This window comes from Clytia hemisphaerica, unplaced genomic scaffold, assembly GCF_902728285.1.
Source record: "Clytia hemisphaerica strain Z4C2 unplaced genomic scaffold, Clytia hemisphaerica genome assembly, whole genome shotgun sequence".
Lineage (NCBI taxonomy): Eukaryota > Metazoa > Cnidaria > Hydrozoa > Leptothecata > Clytiidae > Clytia > Clytia hemisphaerica.
Window position 1 is genome coordinate 461,193 of NW_027103498.1, and position 22,345 is coordinate 483,537.

General features: G+C 35.1%; 1 protein-coding gene across 1 annotated transcript in view; it reads right to left on the reverse strand.

Moving 5' to 3' along the window:
* LOC136798800 (tensin-3-like) overlaps nucleotides 1-22,345 on the reverse strand; it is a 37,781-nt gene that overhangs the window by 11,775 nt on the left and 3,661 nt on the right. The window contains exons 4-17 of the mRNA XM_067055469.1: nucleotides 21,469-21,626; nucleotides 21,025-21,080; nucleotides 20,621-20,687; nucleotides 19,558-19,619; nucleotides 19,255-19,335; nucleotides 18,713-18,766; nucleotides 18,103-18,216; nucleotides 17,834-17,906; nucleotides 15,701-15,830; nucleotides 14,920-14,997; nucleotides 5,812-5,856; nucleotides 4,484-4,570; nucleotides 2,668-4,002; nucleotides 2,249-2,408 (exon numbers count right to left, since the gene is read on the reverse strand). Of these exons, the coding sequence (XP_066911570.1) occupies nucleotides 2,249-2,408; nucleotides 2,668-4,002; nucleotides 4,484-4,570; nucleotides 5,812-5,856; nucleotides 14,920-14,997; nucleotides 15,701-15,830; nucleotides 17,834-17,906; nucleotides 18,103-18,216; nucleotides 18,713-18,766; nucleotides 19,255-19,335; nucleotides 19,558-19,619; nucleotides 20,621-20,687; nucleotides 21,025-21,080; nucleotides 21,469-21,626 (2,500 nt within the window). The remainder of the gene's footprint in view (nucleotides 1-2,248; nucleotides 2,409-2,667; nucleotides 4,003-4,483; nucleotides 4,571-5,811; nucleotides 5,857-14,919; nucleotides 14,998-15,700; nucleotides 15,831-17,833; nucleotides 17,907-18,102; nucleotides 18,217-18,712; nucleotides 18,767-19,254; nucleotides 19,336-19,557; nucleotides 19,620-20,620; nucleotides 20,688-21,024; nucleotides 21,081-21,468; nucleotides 21,627-22,345) is intronic.

Consider the following 22,345-nt stretch of genomic DNA (forward strand, 5'->3'; position numbering starts at 1 on the left):
AATGGAGGGAAGAAAAAGTTTTGTTAATTCAATTCCCATCAGTTGTGCCACGAATTTGAAAAGTTATGCAAACATGATTTGTTGTTGTTGATTCACTCGCATCACGAAATTTCATTTCATGACATGGTCATAAAAAGTTGTTTTTTCAATGTCAATAAAAAAGTTGACATTCTAATTTCTTATTTGTGATAATGTCACCGACGACATACCACAGTATTACTGTAGTAACAAACAAGCAATCTGTTTACTATGCTCACTGGGCTTGTTACTTAGTTTGAGGTTAAGTTTTCGAAAAAATAACGGAGATCTCGAAGACCGCCCTTATAATTTCAACTTACAGAAAATTTGTTCATTGAGATTCAAAAATGTTGAGTTTAGCAAAGTTTTCCAACTTTTATCGAAAATCAAAGGCTTATCTAGATTGAGTAACGTACTTGTAACCATGAGCATCTAACAGCATTTTTGTCCCAATAAGGAAAGGCTTTACTTTTTTAAGTTTGTTTATATAGAATGCGCAGGATTTTGAAATATCCACATTGCGTATGATGTATTTACAGAATAGAATGTTTATAAGTGATTTCCGTAACAGCATGTAAAGTTCATCCGCTTATAACCGAATATCCGATTTTCCGATTCCCCTTTGTACAGAAGAATTTGGCCATGTGAGAAATTGGCAATGGCCTTATAAAAACATACATGGTTTGGCATTGAAAATAAGCATTCCCTTTTATCTTGAAAAGTATGAATGACCGACATACAAGGTATTAATTGCATGAAAGAGTGTTTCCGTTGTTTTGGTTATCCGCTTTCAAGAGAAACCGGACTGTTACACATTCTTGAGAGGATTACATGAGTGTTATATAACCAGGAAGAAAAGAGACGAGAGATGACTGATATAAGTAGATCAAGTATGAAAAGTATTTTGAAACAAAATATTTTATTGATATAGATTCCACTAGGTCAAACATGTGCGTTTGATAGGATTCAGTTTCACTTAATGTGTTCCTTTTGATGTGTTGTTTGAAATTGGAGTTTTATTCTGTCAAATAGTACCCAAATATAAAAGGTTTATCTCAATTTTTATGCCAATTTGAAATTTTAGATTTCAAAAAAAAGTTAGGTTTCAAATTTTTTAAAAAATGTTGCGCGCTGGAAAAAAGGGACATACTCCGATTAACAAAAGTGGACTTTTTATTCTCTTAGTATTGGAGAATTCGTATAAAACGCCTTGACAGAGAGGACATTAGTTGGTATATGATGATGATAAGTACACCAATAATATTCCCATGGTCAATTCAAAGTAATTTTTCACCCACGGGTTCATTTTTAGAATCAATTTGACTAACGGTTTGGCTGTCTCCCGTCTTGACTTACATGACTCGAAATGTGAATTCTTTGTTGACTTTGGTGACGTCACAAAACATGGATTGTCAGAAGATGACAGTTTTCTTCCTGTTTTGATAAGTCGCGTGTGAAGCGAAAGGAGAAACAGAGTAGAGAGCACCATGAATAGGTGGCTTTGTGACGTAATAGCATCGCCAGGATTTCAACGGAATTTTAAAGGCAGTATTTTACAATTTATCAAAACAAGGCAGAAGAATCATTCTTTATTTTAAGATTCATGATCTTTTAGTTCCATTATAATAAATTAACACGACAAACATGGCAAATGAAAAATGTCAAAACAAACATGGATAACTATTGCCTGTCAGAGGCACATACCAAATAAACCAAATTTTGAGCACTCAAAAAACATGAAGATACTTCAAATTCTACCCACACTTTCCTATTCCGATGGGGGATGAGCTGTCGAAACACAATATGAACACAACTTCCCCTAAACACCGTGTTCCATGACGGAAGTCGTGGTTCAAAACCGAGCATTCACATATCACCAGACCTTTTTGTAAGCCGTGCAGAGTGTCTAGAGAACCAGCTTCGCTGTTCGACCTGGGAGGTCTGGACAAAGAGGCAAGTAGCAAACAAAATGGGAAGGAAGATCACAATTACAAATAATCTAGTATTTTCCTTTTTACAAGTATCTTAGTATTGCTTGAGACTATTTCTTCTTACACGGCTTGATTTCGTTAAAACAATCATTAAAACAGTTGACTCGCCGAAGAGGAGTGTGAAATGAGTGGCTCTCGGGTAGCTTCAAACACTAATCACTTTTCACAAAAAAGTGATCGGAGGGCCTGAGAAGTGATTGGCAGGCCATACACACTTATGTAACAATAAATTCGCCTACCTTTCCTTTCGATGTCTCTCAGTCGTTGGGCTTTCCACTAAATATTTGTTAGAGATCAGTGATTCGGGCACAGAGTCAACAGAACAGACACTGGAGATAGAAATCTTGTGTTTGTGTGAGGTCTGTGGTGTAGTAAACTCTTTCGGTGGTTTGTCACTCTCTAAAAATACGAAGTAAAAGTAAACAAGTAAATATGGCAATGAACCATACTCAAGAAAAATTGTCACTGCGAAAATTTAATGTTGTCTAAGTTTGGACTGAAATTATAGGGTTCCAGTCCAAGCGGTTTGTGAGCTTATGAGTTTTATATAGTGACCTAGCAAACAGCATTCACAAAATTGTGTTTATAGCGCGGTAACTGCTATCTAGACAATACATGTCCTAATCAAACATGCGATGGGATGAAATGAAATTTTTACCTGGCGAAGATTGGACGTTTTGTTGTGTTTTCTTTTGAACGGAAGCGTAAAGTGGACTTTCTTTGCCCTTTGGTGTGAACACATGGTTGGCTGGCCCTGTAACATCCATATCATTTGAAAGTTTTTCTAACTCTTTGCTTAAATCATCAAGAGAATCAATAGAACTATTGGTATCTTCATATTTCAGTCGATCAATATTCCGCTGTTGGTAGACGACTGGAGTTGAGCTGTACGCTGAACGGATTGGATTTAAAGGTTTAGCGTCGACGAAATCAAGTCCGTCATTTAGTCTTTTAGTTTGGTAATTCGCCGAATGTTCTTGTGACGGATAGGAAGAAACACTGGGCAAGGGTGAGGAGATGAGATAATTTGCATTCTGATCAGTTTTTGGACTCTGAGAATAGTTTATAGGATCTGTATAACCGTTTAATTTTGGTGAGGAGTAATATTGAGGAGAATGTTCTTCAGTTTGGTTCTCTTCTGAATGATGAGGTGACTCTCCTTTAGATGATGTGTATTTTGGTCTCGTCGCTACGGAAACGACTTTGATTGGTCGATTCTTATAGCTACCATTATGGTTAGATGACGTAGGTGTGGCATGAGCATGAGATGTATCTTGTGGTGTATCTGACGATACGTGGTTCCCTTCTCTTCCATCATGAGGGTTGACCGAGTTAGACGAAAGACGTGGTCTTTGTTGACTACCTGAAGCTAAGTACTCTTCTTCAGGTGCTTGTTGTGGTGCGGCCGAATACGAATTAAAAGCGGAGACACGTTCTTCAACGACTTCTGGTGAATTCAATCCAGCCAATGGAATTCCATGTCTGTGTTTATACTCATTCGGCTCAGTGAATAACACGCTGTTCAATGCGTTCACGTGCTTAGCAACTGTTCCTGTTTCAATCTCTTGCACTTCTTCTTCCACTGAATCGATCCTCGTCCGCGGAGAGCGCGTGAACGAAGCAGACGGGCTGTAAACAGGGATCCCGTTATCATAGAACGAGCCGTTTTTCGTGCGCTCTATCACGCGTTGCGGTGTGCGCGCGGCATTCAAAGGTGATTTATCTAAATCAGAGAGAATTTCGTTCAAGATGGTCGTCGTTGAAGAAGAATGGGACCGAGTCTCACTTTCGTACGATGAATTCGAATCGAATCGTCTCAATGGGAGATTCATCTGTGATTTCTTAACAACCAAATAATCAGGTTGTGGAGGCTGATTTTCCATGGTAGGCACAGCCACATTTGTAAGGGAACTTTTACTTTTATTTTCACTGGAGTCTGAGTCAGCACTTTTGTATCCAAGGTCGTCCAATAAGCCGTCTAAAGCGTCGATACCTGTAAAATAGTAGTAGGGAGTAAATCAATTATTTATCTCGATATTATATTGAGAAATTATTTTTCCTATCAAACGACACTGATAATCGATACTAGGACCTCACGTTTAATGACATACAGAATGCATAAATTCCCATGCTTCTTAAATCTGCAAAGTTATAGTTGATTAAACCCTACGGGGCTTAAAAAGCACCGATTCACCGTTATCGATCTAGTGAAGATCGATAACAGATTCAAGTTAAATGAACCTAAATATCAAAATTGTAAGAATACACGTTTTTTTATAAAAACAAACTATATAAGAACATAAGACTTCGATGGCCATAATGTTAAGAACAAGTTTAGAAAATTTAATGCTTTGTAGACTCAAAACACCCTATTTCTTAGGAAAATGGGCAAAAATACTCACAAAATGGTCAAAAAACAAATATTTTGTATGTTCTTATAAAAAAAATATGCAGTAAAGAAAATATACACTGACCTTGTTGTAAGCTTTGATATTGATCGCGAATCTTTGACGATCGGTCGTATGTGTCGTAAGAGATGTTCTCGAATCGGAAATTCCGATCTACGGTGAAAAAGAAAGGTTTTCAAGGTATCAAGAAAATTTATCACTACTTTACCTTAAGGAGGTAGGAACCTTAATGTAACTTCACATTCGAGTCAACTATCTCACCTGATTAATTACAAGTAATTAAGAAATATAATTGCGATCATTTCCATTTTGGCAAAACTAAGGCTGAGAGTTATGATGAGAAAAGCGAGGCAGACAAAAATTTCCTTACTTTTACCCATGACTTTCAATTTTTAACAATTGACATAGACGAGTTAAAATTAAAATTGATGCTAGCGCGATATTATCTAGCACAATCTCAGTAACTATCTTGTGACTGATCCTTAGCCTAACTAGATGTTATGATAAAACACCATGGGGAAGTGCTCAAACAAAGAATATTCTGGAACTATAAGTGCAGAATGGCGCTCCATCGTGCTGTTCTTAATGTGCGTTCATGATGATGATTGTGTCTCTACACGGCAGGGTTTTTTGATGAAACCATGAAAAGGAATGCATTTTTGTTGGGAAGAAATAAGAAACGGGAAATTGACAAGACTTCTTTTTGAGAAATTGTTTTTAAATGGTGGGGTAGAGGGCAAAGAAGGGAGTGACGCTTAAGAAAGGGCATCATGCAAAGACAACCGGTAGCTTATTTACTGCATTTTTAAGAAGCTTTTAGCATCAACTTCCGCAAACAGAGTTAAAGCATGAGTGTAAACTACTGACCGAGCGTCAAGCTGGCTCGATAAATGTTTTGTGTAAAAAGATAAGAATAGAAATTTTCTTTGTGAATAAACTTTATCGGACCATCATCGTTGCTGTTCGTGTAGAACTTCAAATCTCTTTTTAACATTGGTTAACATTAGAGTGAAGGTATTTTAAGTATTCTGGACGAAGTCTTAAGCTAACCAAGGACACAAATTGATAAAGCGATAAAGAAGTGTACAAAAAACCGCAAAACACGCTTCGATATTCAGTTTTTTGTAAACACGCTAGCAGTTCACAAAAAAAGCGAACTTAAAAAGCCTTGCAAAAATCAAATCTTTTATTGCACAATTCATCTTTGTGCGAGTAGAGGCTAAATCTAAATTCGCTTACATGAAAAAACTAGCTGAAATTCCTTAAATAAATCAGAACACAATTTCGTATATCCTTTGATTTCGTATATCCCTTGAATGTACTTTGTTATTTTTAAAATTATTGCATGGTGCCCAAATATCCTTCAGTGAAAACACGTGGTGCTAATATCTTACCGTTTTCGTCGGTCATTTTGGTTGGACTTGCAGGTTCAATCAAATCTATAAAATAAAAAAAAGTAGGGTTTAATTGATATCTTCTTAAAGATTACGTGACATAATTTTTTGGTCAAAAGAAGAATAAGTACAACTGAAGTGCCACCCCAAACTCAAATAAAACCAAATTCAAACATTAACATCATACGCTCAGGTCAAAATCTAATTAGGCTATCAGCCATCTACTTATCAGCCTATTTATTATCAGAAATAGTACTCAAAACTTCTAAAGACCTTTCATTTTATTCTCTTCATTTCTTCATATCAATTACTTATTCAAGTCAAGAAAGGGAAAACCAAACTGTGAGAAAAATTTATAAAATCCCGGTAGGTCTTCCTGCAAGCCTTATAAAAAAGTTCTCTTATATCGAATTCAATATTTTTCCGCCCACACGTTAAGACTGTGCTGTGTTCTATAAGCCTCAGGGATGTAGACTGCCCTTAAAATTAACAGTTCAAACCTCCAAAGTTTTTACAAAGTATTGAGCATTTAAGTCACATAAGAACTTTCTATAATATAAACTTCAGTTGATTTGCTTGACTTTTGAAAGTTAAATATTAGCTAGATGTTCTAAAAAGCCAAGGAACTTTAAAAAGCTAAGAGCCAGTTACAATTTGAACCACAGTTAAAAATAATCCAACCTCGAAAAAGATCCATATACACATGTTTCGCATTAACAGAGTTTGTAAGTTTACAAATCAGAAACACACCGTCCCAATATCCATTTCAAACATAGAGGATTACTATGGGAAAAGATATGGCCCAGATTTATCATTTTATACCGCAAGATACAAAAAGAAGACATTATACAAGAGCTTATAGAGAACTGACTTTAAAGCCAAACAAGTCGTTTCTTTAAATGAGGAGCAAAAGGGGTTTAAGAAGGACGAGTTTCCGCAAACGTAAACCTCAGGAAACGTTTTATTGAAGCTCAAGTTCCAAAGAGTTATATAAGTTATAGGTACAAGTGTTTTTATCACAAGCAAGTTAGTGTATGGAGGCTACGAAAGGACTTATAGGTGTTGAATACATAGATTTATAAAGCTCGAAGGGCTAAATATCGTGCTTTAAGCCATCGTAGGCAAAAAAAGTAAATATCGGGAAAAAAATATTGTTGCTATTGTTTTTGAAAACCCACGAAGATTCTGATTGGTCAAGCACTGAAATTCTATTGTAATATCACGTGACTTAGGTAGGATTTCCTACCTAACCACGGCACACTTTTAAGCAAAAGTACGCCATCTAGCCCTTTGGGAAATCTATGGTTGAATACAGCACAGACTCTTATAAGAGCCAATATATGATATATGATTGTCGTTTATACGGCCGGCATGAAACTTTGAGTACCAAAAACTACATTATCATTTTAACTACGCAAGAACTATTAAATTCTAACTCTAATTATCAGGCTTGGATGTTTTAAGAGCTTAAAATTAATATTTTCTTAATCCTTCATGAAATTTGAGGCTTAGATTGTTCTAATTTGGTTTCAAGAAAATTGTGCATGCCCCTGGTTAGTAACAGGACAGCACAGATTTCACAAGTGTAGAAGAGTTAGTCGTCAAAATTTTCTTTATTCTCAATCAAACCTCTTCATATAAGCATATGTCTTCTAAAACTACCCGATTCTCAATCCAGCATTTGTCTCAACGTTAAGACAAAAAAAAAAAAGATTCCAATAAGGTGTACTAGTACATTTCCGTTATCATGAACAACTTTGTCAAATCTAAAAAATATTTTCAAGGAAGTCCAATGTTACCCAAACACTTTATAAAGATTCTACTCAATATTGAGTGTCAAAAATTCTTATGACGTCATCAAGTGATGTAATTTTGTTACTACATGAAAAAATGTCGAAATATGAAAATTCAATCTTGTTAGATCTAAAGAAGGTTAATCAACTTAAAATGACCGTTTGATACCTTCTGCGCATGCTTCCGACCTGACTCATTCCAATAGGTTGAAAGAGGAAAATAGAAAAAAGCAAATAGGATATTTTTCATTGCATTACTATCTATCTCTCATTGCGGTCAATTATGTATAAACATTAAAATACTTGATATGGACATTGATAACGATCGATTTTTTAACATTTTATCGTAGGTGAGGAAAATCAAAATTACGGAGCCTCTCTTTGGTAGTGATAAAGTCTACCTAAGCCCAAAGGAAGGCTATTTTCCTATCTATCACGTCATAAATATCTTACACCTAAAAGTATTACAAATACCTTTGGGCTAAAATAGTCCTACAATAATGTTTCAAAAATTGAGCCTTAAAGCTTGAGTTATGTATAAACGAACAAAACGAACGAAACGAACAAACGAAATGGCGGTCGAACTTAGAAAGGTCAATGGCTACCTTAGACTAGTAGCGGAAATTATCGATGCAAAGGCTATCGAACGAACATGACTTGTAATCAAGGCTGTAATTCTAACGGTTCACTAGCCTGGTTAATGTTACTACTAATTGAAAACTAGACTGTTTCATGTACCGCTAACACGAAAACGATATTCATCTAATATCAATTTATTTGTAGATTCGATTAATTCTGTCTCTCTTTGCAAATTAGATTGTCATGCTGTAATTACTTTTCAAGATTAACACCAAGTTATGAAAAGTTTAACTGTGATGTTGAAGTGGTATCGTCGTTTCTGCATTTTACAAATTCTCAGGAACAGTAGATCAACCCTGCTCGGACAAAACCGCCCTTAACAAATCTTAATAGCTGGAGAGTTGTCAGACTAAAACCTTTCAAATTAATAAATTCAGATGTTTTCTACCGAAACGAGTTCATAGCCGGTCTTATTTAGCCGGTCTTCGAAACTCTACAACTTCTGACAACTGCTATAATCAAATTGGTTCTAAAATCTACGCATCTAAACAATCTTCCCACAAAACTTACAGTGACGTATCTAAGATAAATGTAAATTATAACTAATTGTTATGGAAATTTTGAAGCAGACCCCGTACCGTCTTGGAAATCGTTTGAAAAAGTACAAAAACTGTCAGCATTTATTACTTGAAAAACCTCGTTACTGTAGTGTGTAACCAATTCCTGGGTATAAACCAAAGACCACAGATTTTTGTAAAGTCCGAAGGGCTAGATGTCGTGATTTAAGCTCTTCCAAGCAAAACAAGTGTTACTTTCATGGACCTTCCTGGTTATGCATTTAACACATACATAATTGATATCTACGTGAGCGTGACCATTAAACAATCATTCAGAACACAAATAGTGACGATCTATTAAAATTAGTCGTTTGTTTCTTATAAAAAAACGTTTAGAAACCAAAATTTCATGCTCTTGAAATATTCTTTCATATTCAAGACTTCGTGAGCAAAAAAAAAACATCTATCTCATCAAAAAATTGAGTAATTTGGCTAAGAACATTGATGTATGCTTATTAATAGTGATTCTTATAGATAAACATGCGTTTTTTGAGCCAACAAATTTTTTTTGTAAAAATCTGCTTGAGCCATCTTTTACCTATGATGGTACTTTCATGTCAGAAAAAACTAATGAGCCAATCTCGAGAACAGTTGGTAACTAACGAACGGACAGAGGTTAATTTGTAGGACCTCCACCGGGGTAGGTCCAAAAAGGTGAATATCGCAAAACATATTGCTGCTATTGTCTTCGAAAACCTGTGAAGCTTCTTATTAGTCAAGCGCTGAAATTCTATCGTAATGTCACGTGACCTAGGTAGGATTTCCTAACCTAACCTCGGCACACTTTCCGGCTACGATATCTAGCCCTTCGGACTTTACAAATCTATGGTATAACCGTCTATGTTTTCATCTTCCAGTGAACTTCACCATGCTTTCACGACACAAGCATGCAACAAATCAAATAAAAAACATTCAATACAGAATACGAATAGTATTATGGTAAATTTAATCTGAACTCGTATTAACGGCAGAATGCTTTGAGATGCACGATTAATAAGGGCTTACGAAAGATTAAAACAATCCAATACATGTAATAGCCAGGTAAAAAGAAATTATTTAATCAGAGTTTATTGTTAGAAAAAGATATGTTTGTTGGGTCTGACACCCTCTAAATGGTGTAGATCCTAGCGAAATCCTATTCTCCAAGAAACTTAAAATAAAAGTTCCTTCTTGCATATTCTTTATATCAGGAACACCAGTAAAAAGCCGGTCGCTACAATCAGGTCCAGGTAGTAAACCCTTCCTAAACCTCTACCTGACATTTTACTTGTGACTGCCTCAAAATTTTGAGCTTTAATTCTAAAGCTTTTTCAAGACCAATCCCTTTTATCTCGCCATTTATAAATATGATATTTTCAGTTTCAGTTTTAATTTTTTAAGACAGGTTGTAATCTTAGGACCGGTGTACTCCCAATAACCTTGACCTTTAGTTTCTTATACCGAAGAGAGAGAGGAGATATTTTGCATACGTTATCTCACTCATATCAAAATAATCCAATACTACACAGTAAACACGTTCACAAACAGAGCAAACACATTATATAACATCAAAACGTGTTTTTGTCGAGTACCTCAAGGAGAAATTACACAAACACACGTGAAAAAAGGGGCTTTTGAAGGGAAATATGTTCTTCGTATTCTTTGTTACTAATGTTCAAATAAGAAAAATCGATGAAAAAATCTTCACGAAAATGATTAAACCAAGAGTAGTTTGGAATTTTTAATTAAAGTTTAGCTTTTAAAGAAGTTTTTACGCGGTAGATAGATCAGTGAATTGTTGGTACTAGTGACTAAGTTTCTGGCAAATACGCCAATAACATTGGCCAAATCTTTTCCTCGATTTTCGATTTCGTCGGGATAGAAATGTAAATCAAATATCAAGATCAAATAAAAAATGTATGAGCGCGCGAAAGTCGATTCTTTGAAATATAGAACAAGATACGGATTCAAAAGAAATAGAACTAGAATTAGATGCCCCGTAATTTTAAAGACCTAAAGAAAGCTCTCACTGGATTATTCACTCTTTAAAATTGATCGGCTACAGCTCACTGAAGACTTAACTATCCCAGGAGTTCGTGGATAGCACCAACTCGCTGAACTTTTCAATAAGCATTAGTTTTTTAACTCTATGAGAAATTCCAGCATGAGCTCAGAAGTCATAAACTAACCTTAACATAAAACTTCTTCTACTTTCTCCAAAACATCAAATCATCCCAAAGTTGAATTTCATTCAAAAAACATTTTCACATATAAAAAACAAATCATCCAAAGAGAACGTTTAGAATTAAACTGCGTAACTTTCAAACAATATTTCTATAGGTCACCCACAAAATGATACAAATGAGGTTACAACGTTCGAGAAAGAAAATCTAACCACACTTAAACAATAGTTATAAAGCCCTCAGGGGTGAGAGATATATCACAACATTTTTCTTAACTGTCCTAACTATCATGATCTATAAATACAACAAGACCGTCCGAGTTTGTCAAAGTAGATTTTGATGGAAATTACATATAAAGGACTTTTAATGGGATTTGAATATACGATGGACTTTGTCAAAGTGATGTTGTTTTTACAAGAGAATGACAATGAATGTGAAGCATTAAGAATGAGCTCTGAAAGGTAATAAGCTAATTGATCAAAAATACGCCTCCTATTTTCAAGTATTAATCAATAAATCAAACAGATTTTTAATGAGATGCTGATTAGGAGAGGAGTTGATCAATTTAATCACGAGATCACAAGAGCTTGTGTGTAGGTAGATTAATGTACAGTTGACCCTCTCTAATTCGGTTTTCAAGGAACAGAAAATCTTTTTTTTGAATTACAAGGAGCATTTTATACCACTTTCCAGCTGAAGGGACCGACGTTTAAGTTCGAATTACATAAAGATTCGAATTCTAGAGGTTCCAATTAGAGAAAGTTGACTGTGACTTCTGTGGTGGACGGACTAAACTCGTCCGGAATAAGAATTCATTAATGATTGTCCTAAATGTGGGTCCGTATCTGCGTAAGCAATTTCACTGAGTTAAGCAACGGAATAATCGATCACATTAAAAATTAAGATCATAAGACAGATAGGTCTTTGAAGGGTAGATAACGAAATCAATGGCTGATATGATGCGAATGAAAAAATATTATCAGATTGTTAAAGATGATGCAGAAGCCATGATAAGTGGAAGAATTATCAGAAAAATTTCATAAGATTGTAGAAAATTTTGAAAAAGACAAAACATTTTGAAAAAAATAATTCTTGTTTGAATAGCTCGTGTCAGGCCCCCCGTTTCAAAAACAATACATAACAAATCGAGACCATTTGAAAAATCAGAATGCTGAAGGTTTTGTGAATTTACCTTACTCATTTAACCTTCCCTTTTAAGTATTCAACGAAAACAAAGCAGCGACAGAACGAAATGAATAACAGAAAAAAACAGAACCACTGAATACAACTATCAGTGCGTCTCTATGAAGTACTGAAGTACCAATAACTTCAAGAGGTCTATTTTCGTCGCGAATAATGTTTATAGGGAAAACATCAAGACAAGTGCAAAGGCTTTGCAGCCATAACGATTTAGCCCCTTCCCTTAATATAATCCGTGAAAATCGCATTACGAATAGGTTTCTAGATTAAAGGTGATGGCATAAGCCAAATGAACAAGTGCTATAATATTCAATGCATTAGGTGGAATGTGTAAACAAAAGATTATTTCGTCACGTATAACTTGTTGGCAAGGTCAGCATTGAAATCTATAAAATGACTTCAAATAAGAGCTTAAATCCTGCTTGAATGGTGAATCCTAGAAACTAAGCAGTATCGTATTTACTATAATCAGTGCTACCCTTTCTTGAACATTGTACTATATAAAATAAATTTCATGTGTACAGACACACCTATTAACTCTTGCACCAAGAGGACTTGATTAAAACTGCCAGGAATGTTTAATGGCAAATGCTAGAAGTTATTCAGCTTGTAAAAAAATATTCGTGGTAATTCGACCCCGTTCAACTCGAGCCCGAACCCCTTGAAAGGTTAGGGTTGAGAGGTGTATCGACATGAAGTTCTGTAAATAATGAAATATTGCATACCGTTCAATAGAGATGATCCCTAAATTAAACGCCATGTACTTAAAACAAAACAAAAACCAAGATTCAAAAGGACAACGTATCATATGAACCGCATATTAACATTAAATCGGAGGCTTGATGCCAACTATCAAAATATACGAGTCAATGCGAAATCAAGTTTATCAATCTCTCTCTTGTGTTTTTTCAAGATTGTCAAGGGCGTCTTTATCACTCAATGATATCTAGATAACATATAATCATGTTATATAAATTGAGCAAGCACATAACCCATTGTACTTTGTCAGTAATTCGGTGAGCGAATAAGAGAGACGAAAAAGTTGATAGCAATTAAAATGGAATTTTAAGTGAAAAGTTGACAAGAAGTTTCTGAGAGAATAACAGAGAATACTTTATCAGGGGAGATCCCTTTAATACAAAACTGAGCTATCTGATGGGCTATGTTTACATTCTTCTTGCCGGCTACGCATTCCGAAAAGCCCAGTAAAATAAAACGAGGCCCTTTTACAAATGACACAAAACAAACCCTTAGCTTTTGAACCAGACGTAAAATATCGAATGGAAGTACTGAAATTTTCTTTCAGCCCGAATGATAAAAAGCTAAACCTTAACTGACCAGTCTATAAAATAAATAGTCAAATAGTGTGGGAATATTTCTTTGATTGCGCCTTGAGTTCTGCTAAAGAGATATGTCATTTTCTATTCTAAGAAAAAATATATTTTGGTTACTAACGTACGTTGTCAGCAATGCCAAAAAAACTCGTTTTTTCGTGTGAGAAAAGGTCACGAAAAGATGTCCTGTGAAAACAGAGACTTAGAGTGGTTATTTCTCTCTTTCCACTATCACAGGGGGAGTGGCAGAATATGTCGAATAATCTCTCTTTTCTTAATGGTACTTAAGAGCGTTCCACCTTTTTTAATGATCTTACAGAAATCCTAAATCTCGCATTGCAGTTCCTAGCAACGTGGCTTTTTTTATAAACATTCTGCAGAGATGAGGGCTGGTCCAGCTTCTTTGCCGAGAAAACAAAACCATCATTATAACGGTAATTGTAAAATCTCATTGTCTGAACCATCTTCAGCTGTCTCTTGCTAATTCGAACTATTTGAATTTCTCTATATTTCGAACTAGTTACCAGTCTCCGTTATAAAGAAGAACACGTTATGAAATATAATAATACACTCTTCTCGAGATGCATAAATTTATTGTTGTCCTCGTTTTCAAACAGATTTCATTGCTATAAAATTATACATTTAAACCAATTTAAATTCCCAAAAGGCAAACATCAACTCTAAAACAAAAGTACTTGAAATTCAAAATGTCTAATGAGGTGTAAACAACACAATTATCATTGTGAATAAGTAATTTTATAGCAAATGAAATCTATTTGAAAACGGGGACAACCTGGGACAACAATAAATTTATGCATCTCGAGAAGAGTGTATTCAAATCTCTCTATAATTCGATCTAAATCGCTTCCCCGTACCGCAGGTCCAACAATCAACCTGAAAACGTGAACTAGCCTGGGTACTTTAAAAACTTTTTAAACTTTAAGCGTGAGTAATGTAGAGGAAAAGAATTATTATAGAACCATCAAAAACATATTGCAGGAATCTTAATGAGTTGTAAGCTGTACGCCTCAAATCCAAATTAATTACAACCGCTCAAAACAGATTTCAGTCTTGACACGACACACGAATATTGCATATCGATTTCTTCTGGAAACAAATACTTTTTATAGATTACAAAATCGTTTTACCAAAAACAAGGCGAATAGATTCGAGATGAGAATCGATCTAAATATTTTTTTCACACAGACTTTCACAAGCCGTTTAAGCGCAATGAATTATATGTAGAATCAGGAATCTAGCCTGGCATGGGGTTGACTATAAAAAGCCAGATTACCCATGGCATTGCAAAAGTCTTTCAAAAGGAATGGTCAGCTCAAAAATATCGCATAGACCTCTCCACACAGCTTTTACGCAAATTGGGATATAGATAAAGAATTGCATCAGGATAAAGAAATTCTCTTACTGTGATTCTCGTCAACTTCGCTTTCTCCTGGTGTAAAGATCATCTCGAAGTAGTTCGGGATTGGAAGATTTCCCAAATCTAAGAAATAGAAGAAAAAAATGCAGAGTTTTAAGGAAATTTGATTGTGACTGAGATTCGAAAAACACTAACGGTATTCCCCCATTTATAAAAAAACGAAAAGCAGACAATGAGGAATACTATAACCAATCTTATCTAACGTTTATCGTATTTTAGACCATGTTCAGACGTTACCGTTTCGTGTCGCTCCGGTATGGTTTCCATTACGGATCGAGAGTGTTCATATTGGTTTCGGAACGTTTTGGAGCAAGAAAACGGAACTGTTCCGTTCCGATAAAAAAAGTGGAGCGAAACCGTTTCGATCAGCTTTGTTTTATAACGTCTTCTTTTTTTGACGTTCACACTTGTTTCGGAACCGTTTCGTTTCGGAACGATAGGGAACCGTAACGTCTGAACATGGTCTTAATTTCCATAGATACTGGTATATTGTTTACGGACAATAGGGGGTAGTTTTTAGATTGAAGATTGTGCTTGTCGTATTACGTTCAGTTGACAAATGATATGACTGCATGGCTACATTTGATTGACACGGATGTGGAGCAAGATTGGTCAAAAAGAGGAAAAGAAAAACATTTTCGTTTTGCTTATATCAGCATGATATAACAATAGCAAGACACTGTCCTGATATGAAATATGTGTCTAATATGAAACGGAAACACTTATGTAAAAATAAAACCTTTAAGGAAATAAAATGTCAAATTACCTTCTGGTACCATGTCTAATTGATATTTCCCATACACCAGATTGTGATTTTCTTTCACATCTCCCGTATGAAATTGTAAGCCAAACAGTACACAATTCGTTATTGGCGTAAAGTTGCGTACACATTGAATCTAAAATAGGAAAGATGAAGTGTGTCAATTTAACTTCATACAAGGTTATCCATCCATTGTTGCCAACTAGGAACAAGTGATACTTTTATGGACCTACCTGGTTATGCATTTAACACATATATAATTGATATCTACATAAGCGTGACCATTAAACAATCATTCAGAACACAAATAGTGACGATCTATTAAAATTAGTCGTTTGTTTCATATAAAAAACACGTTTAGAAACCAAAATTTCATGCTCTTGAAATATTCTTTCATATTCAAGACTTCGATAGTAAAAAAAAACATCTCATCAAAACATTCAGTAATTTTAAGAACATTGATGTATGCTTATTAATAGTGATTCTTATAGATAAATATGCGTTTTTTGAGCTGAAAAATTCTTTTTTTACAAAAATCTGCTTGAGCCATTTTTACCTACTTTCATGCAAAAAGTCAGAAAATAACAAATCCAAAAAACCCGTTTTTTAGCTGAAATTTACCCAAAAATTTTTTTTCCAAAAATCGAGCTCCATCACATTCGAGGGTTTATAGTTATGCATCTTTGTGCAAAAAATCATAAAGAATAAAAGAGCCGATCTCGAGAAAAGCTAATACCTAAGTAGTTGATAGTGTGCTTACAAAAAAATATAGAATTTGGCCAGTTTTTCTATAAAAACAAGCCAAGCAACCAAAATTTCATGTCTAAACACATAAATTCTTTAAAAGTAAGCCCTCATGAGCAAAAAAAAAATGCATCTCATAAAAAAAATTGAGTAATTTGACAAAAAACATTGATGTATGCTTATTAATACTGATTCTTATAGATAAACATGTGTTTTTTGAGCCAACTAAATTTTTTGCAAAAATCTGCTTGAACCGTATTTTACCTATGATGGTACCTTACTTTCCTGCAAAAAGTCAGAAAAAATTAATGATCCAATTTTTCACAAAGTCCAAAAAACAAACATTTTTTAGCCGTTTTTTTGGCCCAAGTTTGCCCAAAATTTTTTTTTTGAAAATCGGGCTCCGTCACATTCGAGGGTTTATAGTTATGCATCTTTGTTAAAAAAATCGTAAAGAATGAAAGAGTAAATCTCGAGAAAAGCTAATACCTAAGTAATTGATAATGTGCTTATAAAAAAATATCGAATTTGGCCAGTTATTCTATAAAAACACGCCAAGCAACCAAAATTTCATGTCTAAACACACATATTCTTCAAAAGTAAGCCCTCATGAGCATAAAAAACATCTATCTCATAAAAAAATTGAGTAATTTGACTAAGAACATTGATGTATGCTTATTAATAGTTATTCTTATAGATAAACATGTGTTTTTTGAGCCAACTAAATTTTTTGCAAAAATTCGCTTAAGCCATCTTTTACCTACGATGGTACCCTACTTTCATGCAAAAAATCAGAAAAAATTAACGACCTAATTTTTCACAAAGTCCAAAAAACCCGTTTTTTAGCCGTTTTTTGGCCCAAATTTGCCCAAAAATTTTTTTTTTTTGAAAATCGGGCTCCGTCACATTCGAGGGTTTATAGTTATGCATCTTTGTGCAAAAAATCAGAAAAAACTAACGAGCCAATCATGAGGAAAGCTAGTAACAAACGAACGAACGAACGAACGAACGAACAGACGAACGGACAAAGGTTAATTTATAGGACCTCCACCGGGGTAGGTCCAAAAATATGAAAGTTTTATTCGTCGGTGGATAAAACAGGATAAAGGCAAAGGTTCGGTAAATGGAAAATATATTTAACTATTATTACACAATAAATTGAAGGAAGTCGAGGTTAGAATTGTACACCACTTCGACTTCAATTTATTGTGTAAAATGCTTCCTCCGGTTCAAGCACTTTCTTGCTGAAGAAGATATAAGCAACTTAAGAAGATTTAACTATTATCACATATTATATTTGGTACAGAACGAAAAGCAATTGCAAACACGGCACCCTAAAGAATATGTGTGGCGACTGTGTAATACTATACTTAAGGGAGAGCGAAGAGCGCATACCATAATATCTCCTTGTAAAGTGATTTCTTTCTCCAGCTTCAGAAGAAAGATGTTACAATCATCTGGTACAAACCTTGAAGAATTAACGCATTGAATCATTAGAAAGAATCAAAACTAGATATTTTAGAAGGAAATTCTCTCTTAACAATCTTGACCGGGTGAATTTTCTTTTCCGGGGATTTCAACTTATTCACTCTCTTGGCCTTAAGTTTCTTTACAAAAACGAATAGTCTGTTGGGAGTAAAATCTAGAGCGGATATAATTCTCACCAAGTATCAGTTGTATGAATAAGATGACACCCTTGATAAATTTTCAATTGGAAGTTTAAACCGTCATCACCAGCCGGCACGTTATGCAACACGACTGTCCGAAGGAGCATAGGTCTAAACAAAGAGGGAAAAACATCACCAGTCTACCTTTTCTTCTTTGAGAAGACAATAACTGTACACATGGCTGGTTGATTGGGCATAAATAAGATGGGGGCGTACGACAGGCGTGAACACCGAAATCTCGACAGATATTTCTTGAATCACCGCCAACACCGATAGCAAAAATCCTTAATATTTTTTCCGCATGGCACTTTTGACACTAAAATAGCGTCGTGTCATCAGAAAAAGGGCTTATACCGTCACAACGTCAAACCCGTACGCCGCACCCCCCAGAATAGGAAATAGGTATTGGGTCTGTATTTACTACACAGTGGATGGCTTACTGAGCTTTAGGTCTTAATAATGCTTATAAAGAACTCATAGGTAGTCTTTCTAGGGGTCAAATTTTTTAAACCTGGAAAAATTTGAAAGTTGCCAGGAAAAAAAAATAGAATGAAACACCAGCAACAGATTGATACATGGATACAAAAATATTTTAGTAGAGCCTCACCTGGTAGAAAATCTTTTACTGCCTTCTAACATTCCACTGTAGTAATTCAAATATCTGTAAATGAAAAAAATATCAAAGCTTAAACAAAGATTAAGCATTGTGAGGGCGATCGCTATATTCGAGCCCAGAGAGCAAAATGAACAGAGGGAGGGGGGCACTCGAATTGAAAACGACCGTACGCGTAGACAAAATCAGGGTCTCAAAATTCCTAGATCCTTGCAGAAGGTTTGGCAAAATTTGAGCAAAACACCATCCTTTACCGTACATTCTTTAATTTTTTTGTCCATCAAAAATCGACGGTTTTTTGAAAATTTTGCCAAAAAAACCTTAAGTAGGTCAATTACCTGAAGCCCCAATCCTCCGAGCTTAAAGACAAATGTTTCATCAGACATTCTCCAAGGGAGACTCATAAGGAACTGACTATGAGAGAGCTTGAAAGGGTGGCAATGTACTATAAATACAAAGTAATATCAAATGACGGTGCGTTCTAAATAGGATTGAATATCAAATAACAATGCAATAACATGATTGAAAATACTTACCTTTTATGTGAAGGTTTCATACATCGCTGAAGGTTTGATCCGTAAAATTTTGTCAACCTGCACCAGTCATCTTTCTCAGTACTAGAAAAATGAAGAGAAGTTTTGAACCTGGGGGATAAGTATATACAAGCAAAGATTGACATTTTCGGGTGGGGTTTGTGGAGGGAGAACTCAGTTTCCTTGTTTTCTATTATTCGGGTCAAATAGTAAAGGGATTATAATTCGCAACGCGGGAAGTGACAATAGCTGGTAATTCAATGACTCTTGGATAAAAATGAAGAATGCAAAAAAGGATCACCCTACCTCAATTGTCTGCTAAAATTGATATAACATCCAACGATCAACGCGATGCGACTTTTACATCCCTGGAAAAAAGAAAAAGATTTAATTTGATATGTTGTTAACTTATCGTCGTAGACTTTTAGACCGTCGTTTTTGCATACTCACAAAAAGGGGAGATGGGTCGCAACGAGGATAAAATAATTTAATAATCAGGATGAAGCCGTGAGATTTGTTTAAAAACATTCGTATTGTTGAAGAAAAGTGAAAATTACTTATGAGTTAACCAATAAGAGATTACGGAGGTTGATAATATGACTTCATCTTCATACTCGTACACAAAGTTTTTTTCAGAACCCCTCTCAGGGAAAGAGGCGTGTTTAAGTAAATTGTTTCTGGACTCAAAACCGGGGGAGGGGGTACTTAGGCGAGTGAAAGAAGGGTAGGGTATGTGCCGCCCTTAAGCGTGTCTTTTTTGGAACCTGACAGTCCTGTAAGGGTTTGAAAAATCAGAAAATCAAATTTTAGTCCTACTAAGGGTAAGAAAATTAAGAAAATTTAAACTTACTTTTGCCCCGAAAAGATCGAAATTTGGTCAAATTAGTCCCAGTAACCTTTCCCGTGGGTGCCGCTGTCGGCATATGCCGACAAGAGCATTTTCGATTTCTTTGCCGGTGTTGGCATTTGCCAACAAGGGAGATCTCGATTGTTTTTAAAGTTGATTGAAAGTTCGATTTTGAACCAGATTTCATTAAAAAGCTCAGTTGAATAATCAAAATAATTTCAAAGATATGTTTTTCGTAATTATACATTTTTTAACTCAAAGTAAATATTTCTGATATTTTTTCATAAAACAAAGCTAAATGTGATCTGGCAAATAGGTCGAACCTTCATTTTCCGTGGCAAATAGGAACCCTTAAAAAATACGAACGGCAGTTAAAGGGACAAGGTTCGTAAAATTCACAAAATTTTCCTTTTCCCCTCCTTTTTAGTCCCGGTAAGGGTCCGAGGGTCGAAAGTCGAGCGACACACCCCTGTCAGCTCGCAACCCTAGTACCCCCCCCCAAAGAGTTGATTGAATTTATACCTTGCAATAGAGAATGGCAACATTTTCAGAATCATCGTGAAGCCAACAGTGGATTGAACTGATGATTCTAGATAGAGTGAAAGCTAGTTAGTTTGTTTTTTAGTTTCTTGTGTAGTTTGTGGGTTATTTATTGAATCTTGACAGTTCTTTAATACTATTAACAGTTTTTTTTTGCAGAATTTGACGCATGATCAGTGTTAGAGAGCTTCTCGAATGTATAAAAATGGGATTTACCTATTAAAAGGCAAAGTTTCTCATAGATTAAAGGAAGCAAAGGTTTCAGAAGTTTTTTTAATAGATCTTTGGACATGAAATATTAATGAGTTGCAGTGAAAAAGTTTCTGACGAAATAGTACATTTTTCTAAACTAATGACTGTTTTTTGTGAGCAACCGTATAACTTACTGAGAGATCTTCTCCAAGGAGGGAGTGAAATGGTCGGGCCATCCCAAATCCACCGTCTAAAGAGGAGACAAAGCAGCTTATTAATGAATTGTTTTGAAATGAGGAGATTACTTTAATTTCCAATAAATTTTCTCTGGTGATAGTATAATGGCTTGGTTTGATTAATTCATTTTCGGTGACCATGCCATGCCGTGCATCAGGTTTTCCAAGAAACGATCTCAATATATGAAGGGTAGAAAAAGAGCCCATTCAGAAGGATTATTTCAGAAGTACTGAGTTTGACAAAATTTAATCTGAAATTAAGAGCAATGATCTTAGTACGGGCTGAGTTTATCCATGCAAAGGGGCTTGAAGAAATATTAAAACGTCGAGCGATTGTTGCTTTCATAACAAAAGTTTTGATTCTTCTCTGAATATATACAACGGAGCTAAAGCTAAACAGACCTGGTGACATTGCTGGTTTTGGAAGGTCGTGTAAAGCGGTCGCTCGGAAAGGTTGAAGATACGTAAGTTGTCTGAGAAGCGTTTGATCAAAGTAGTTAGGGTTTCAGGTAGCTCATCTTGGTCTGGTTGGCTTGTGATGTCATTGCTCGCTGTGATGACTTTAAGTAGAAAATGATGAAGATGTCAGGATTAACAAAACTTCGCTTGAACTCTTAATTTGATATATCATTGTAGTCGATTCTCCCAAATTCAACCCTTCATATCATAATTTCAATCTCTTGAAGCTCAATTTTTGACCCTTGAGAGATAAATTTGCTTCTCTATTACTCGAGCAATAATTGATTTACTTCTTTAGTTCGGGATATGGAGAATAGAAAGCAACTAATTCAAAATAGGCACCGCGGTTCTATTTTTGAAGTGGTAGGGCAAACGCCAAAGGTTAGCGCTGACACGAGCAAATTTGTAAAATTTAGCTCTTAAAAAACCTAAAACAGCCTTCTTTCAAGACATACAACAGAATTCAGGTGATTCGGTAAATTATCTTTTGCTTTGAGGTCTTTGAGAAAGTGTGGCTGTACTAGGGGTGATGTGATCTTAAAAACATATGAAACTATAAAATGCTTTTGAAATTTCAGCTAATATCAAACCAAGAGACATTTTGTTGGCAAAAAAATTATACAATTTACTAAGTAACTTTACAATGGGATGAAAATGTACCATTTCCATTTTTTTCAATAAACAAAAGAATCACAGTATCAAAGCAAGAACTTGTAGATTGGAAGAGAAAAAGGTGTGAATTTCTCAACATTTTCAATGCATAGAAAGAAACTAACAGAGTAGTTGCCGGGAAACATGGTCTAAACTACCATTTATGTTC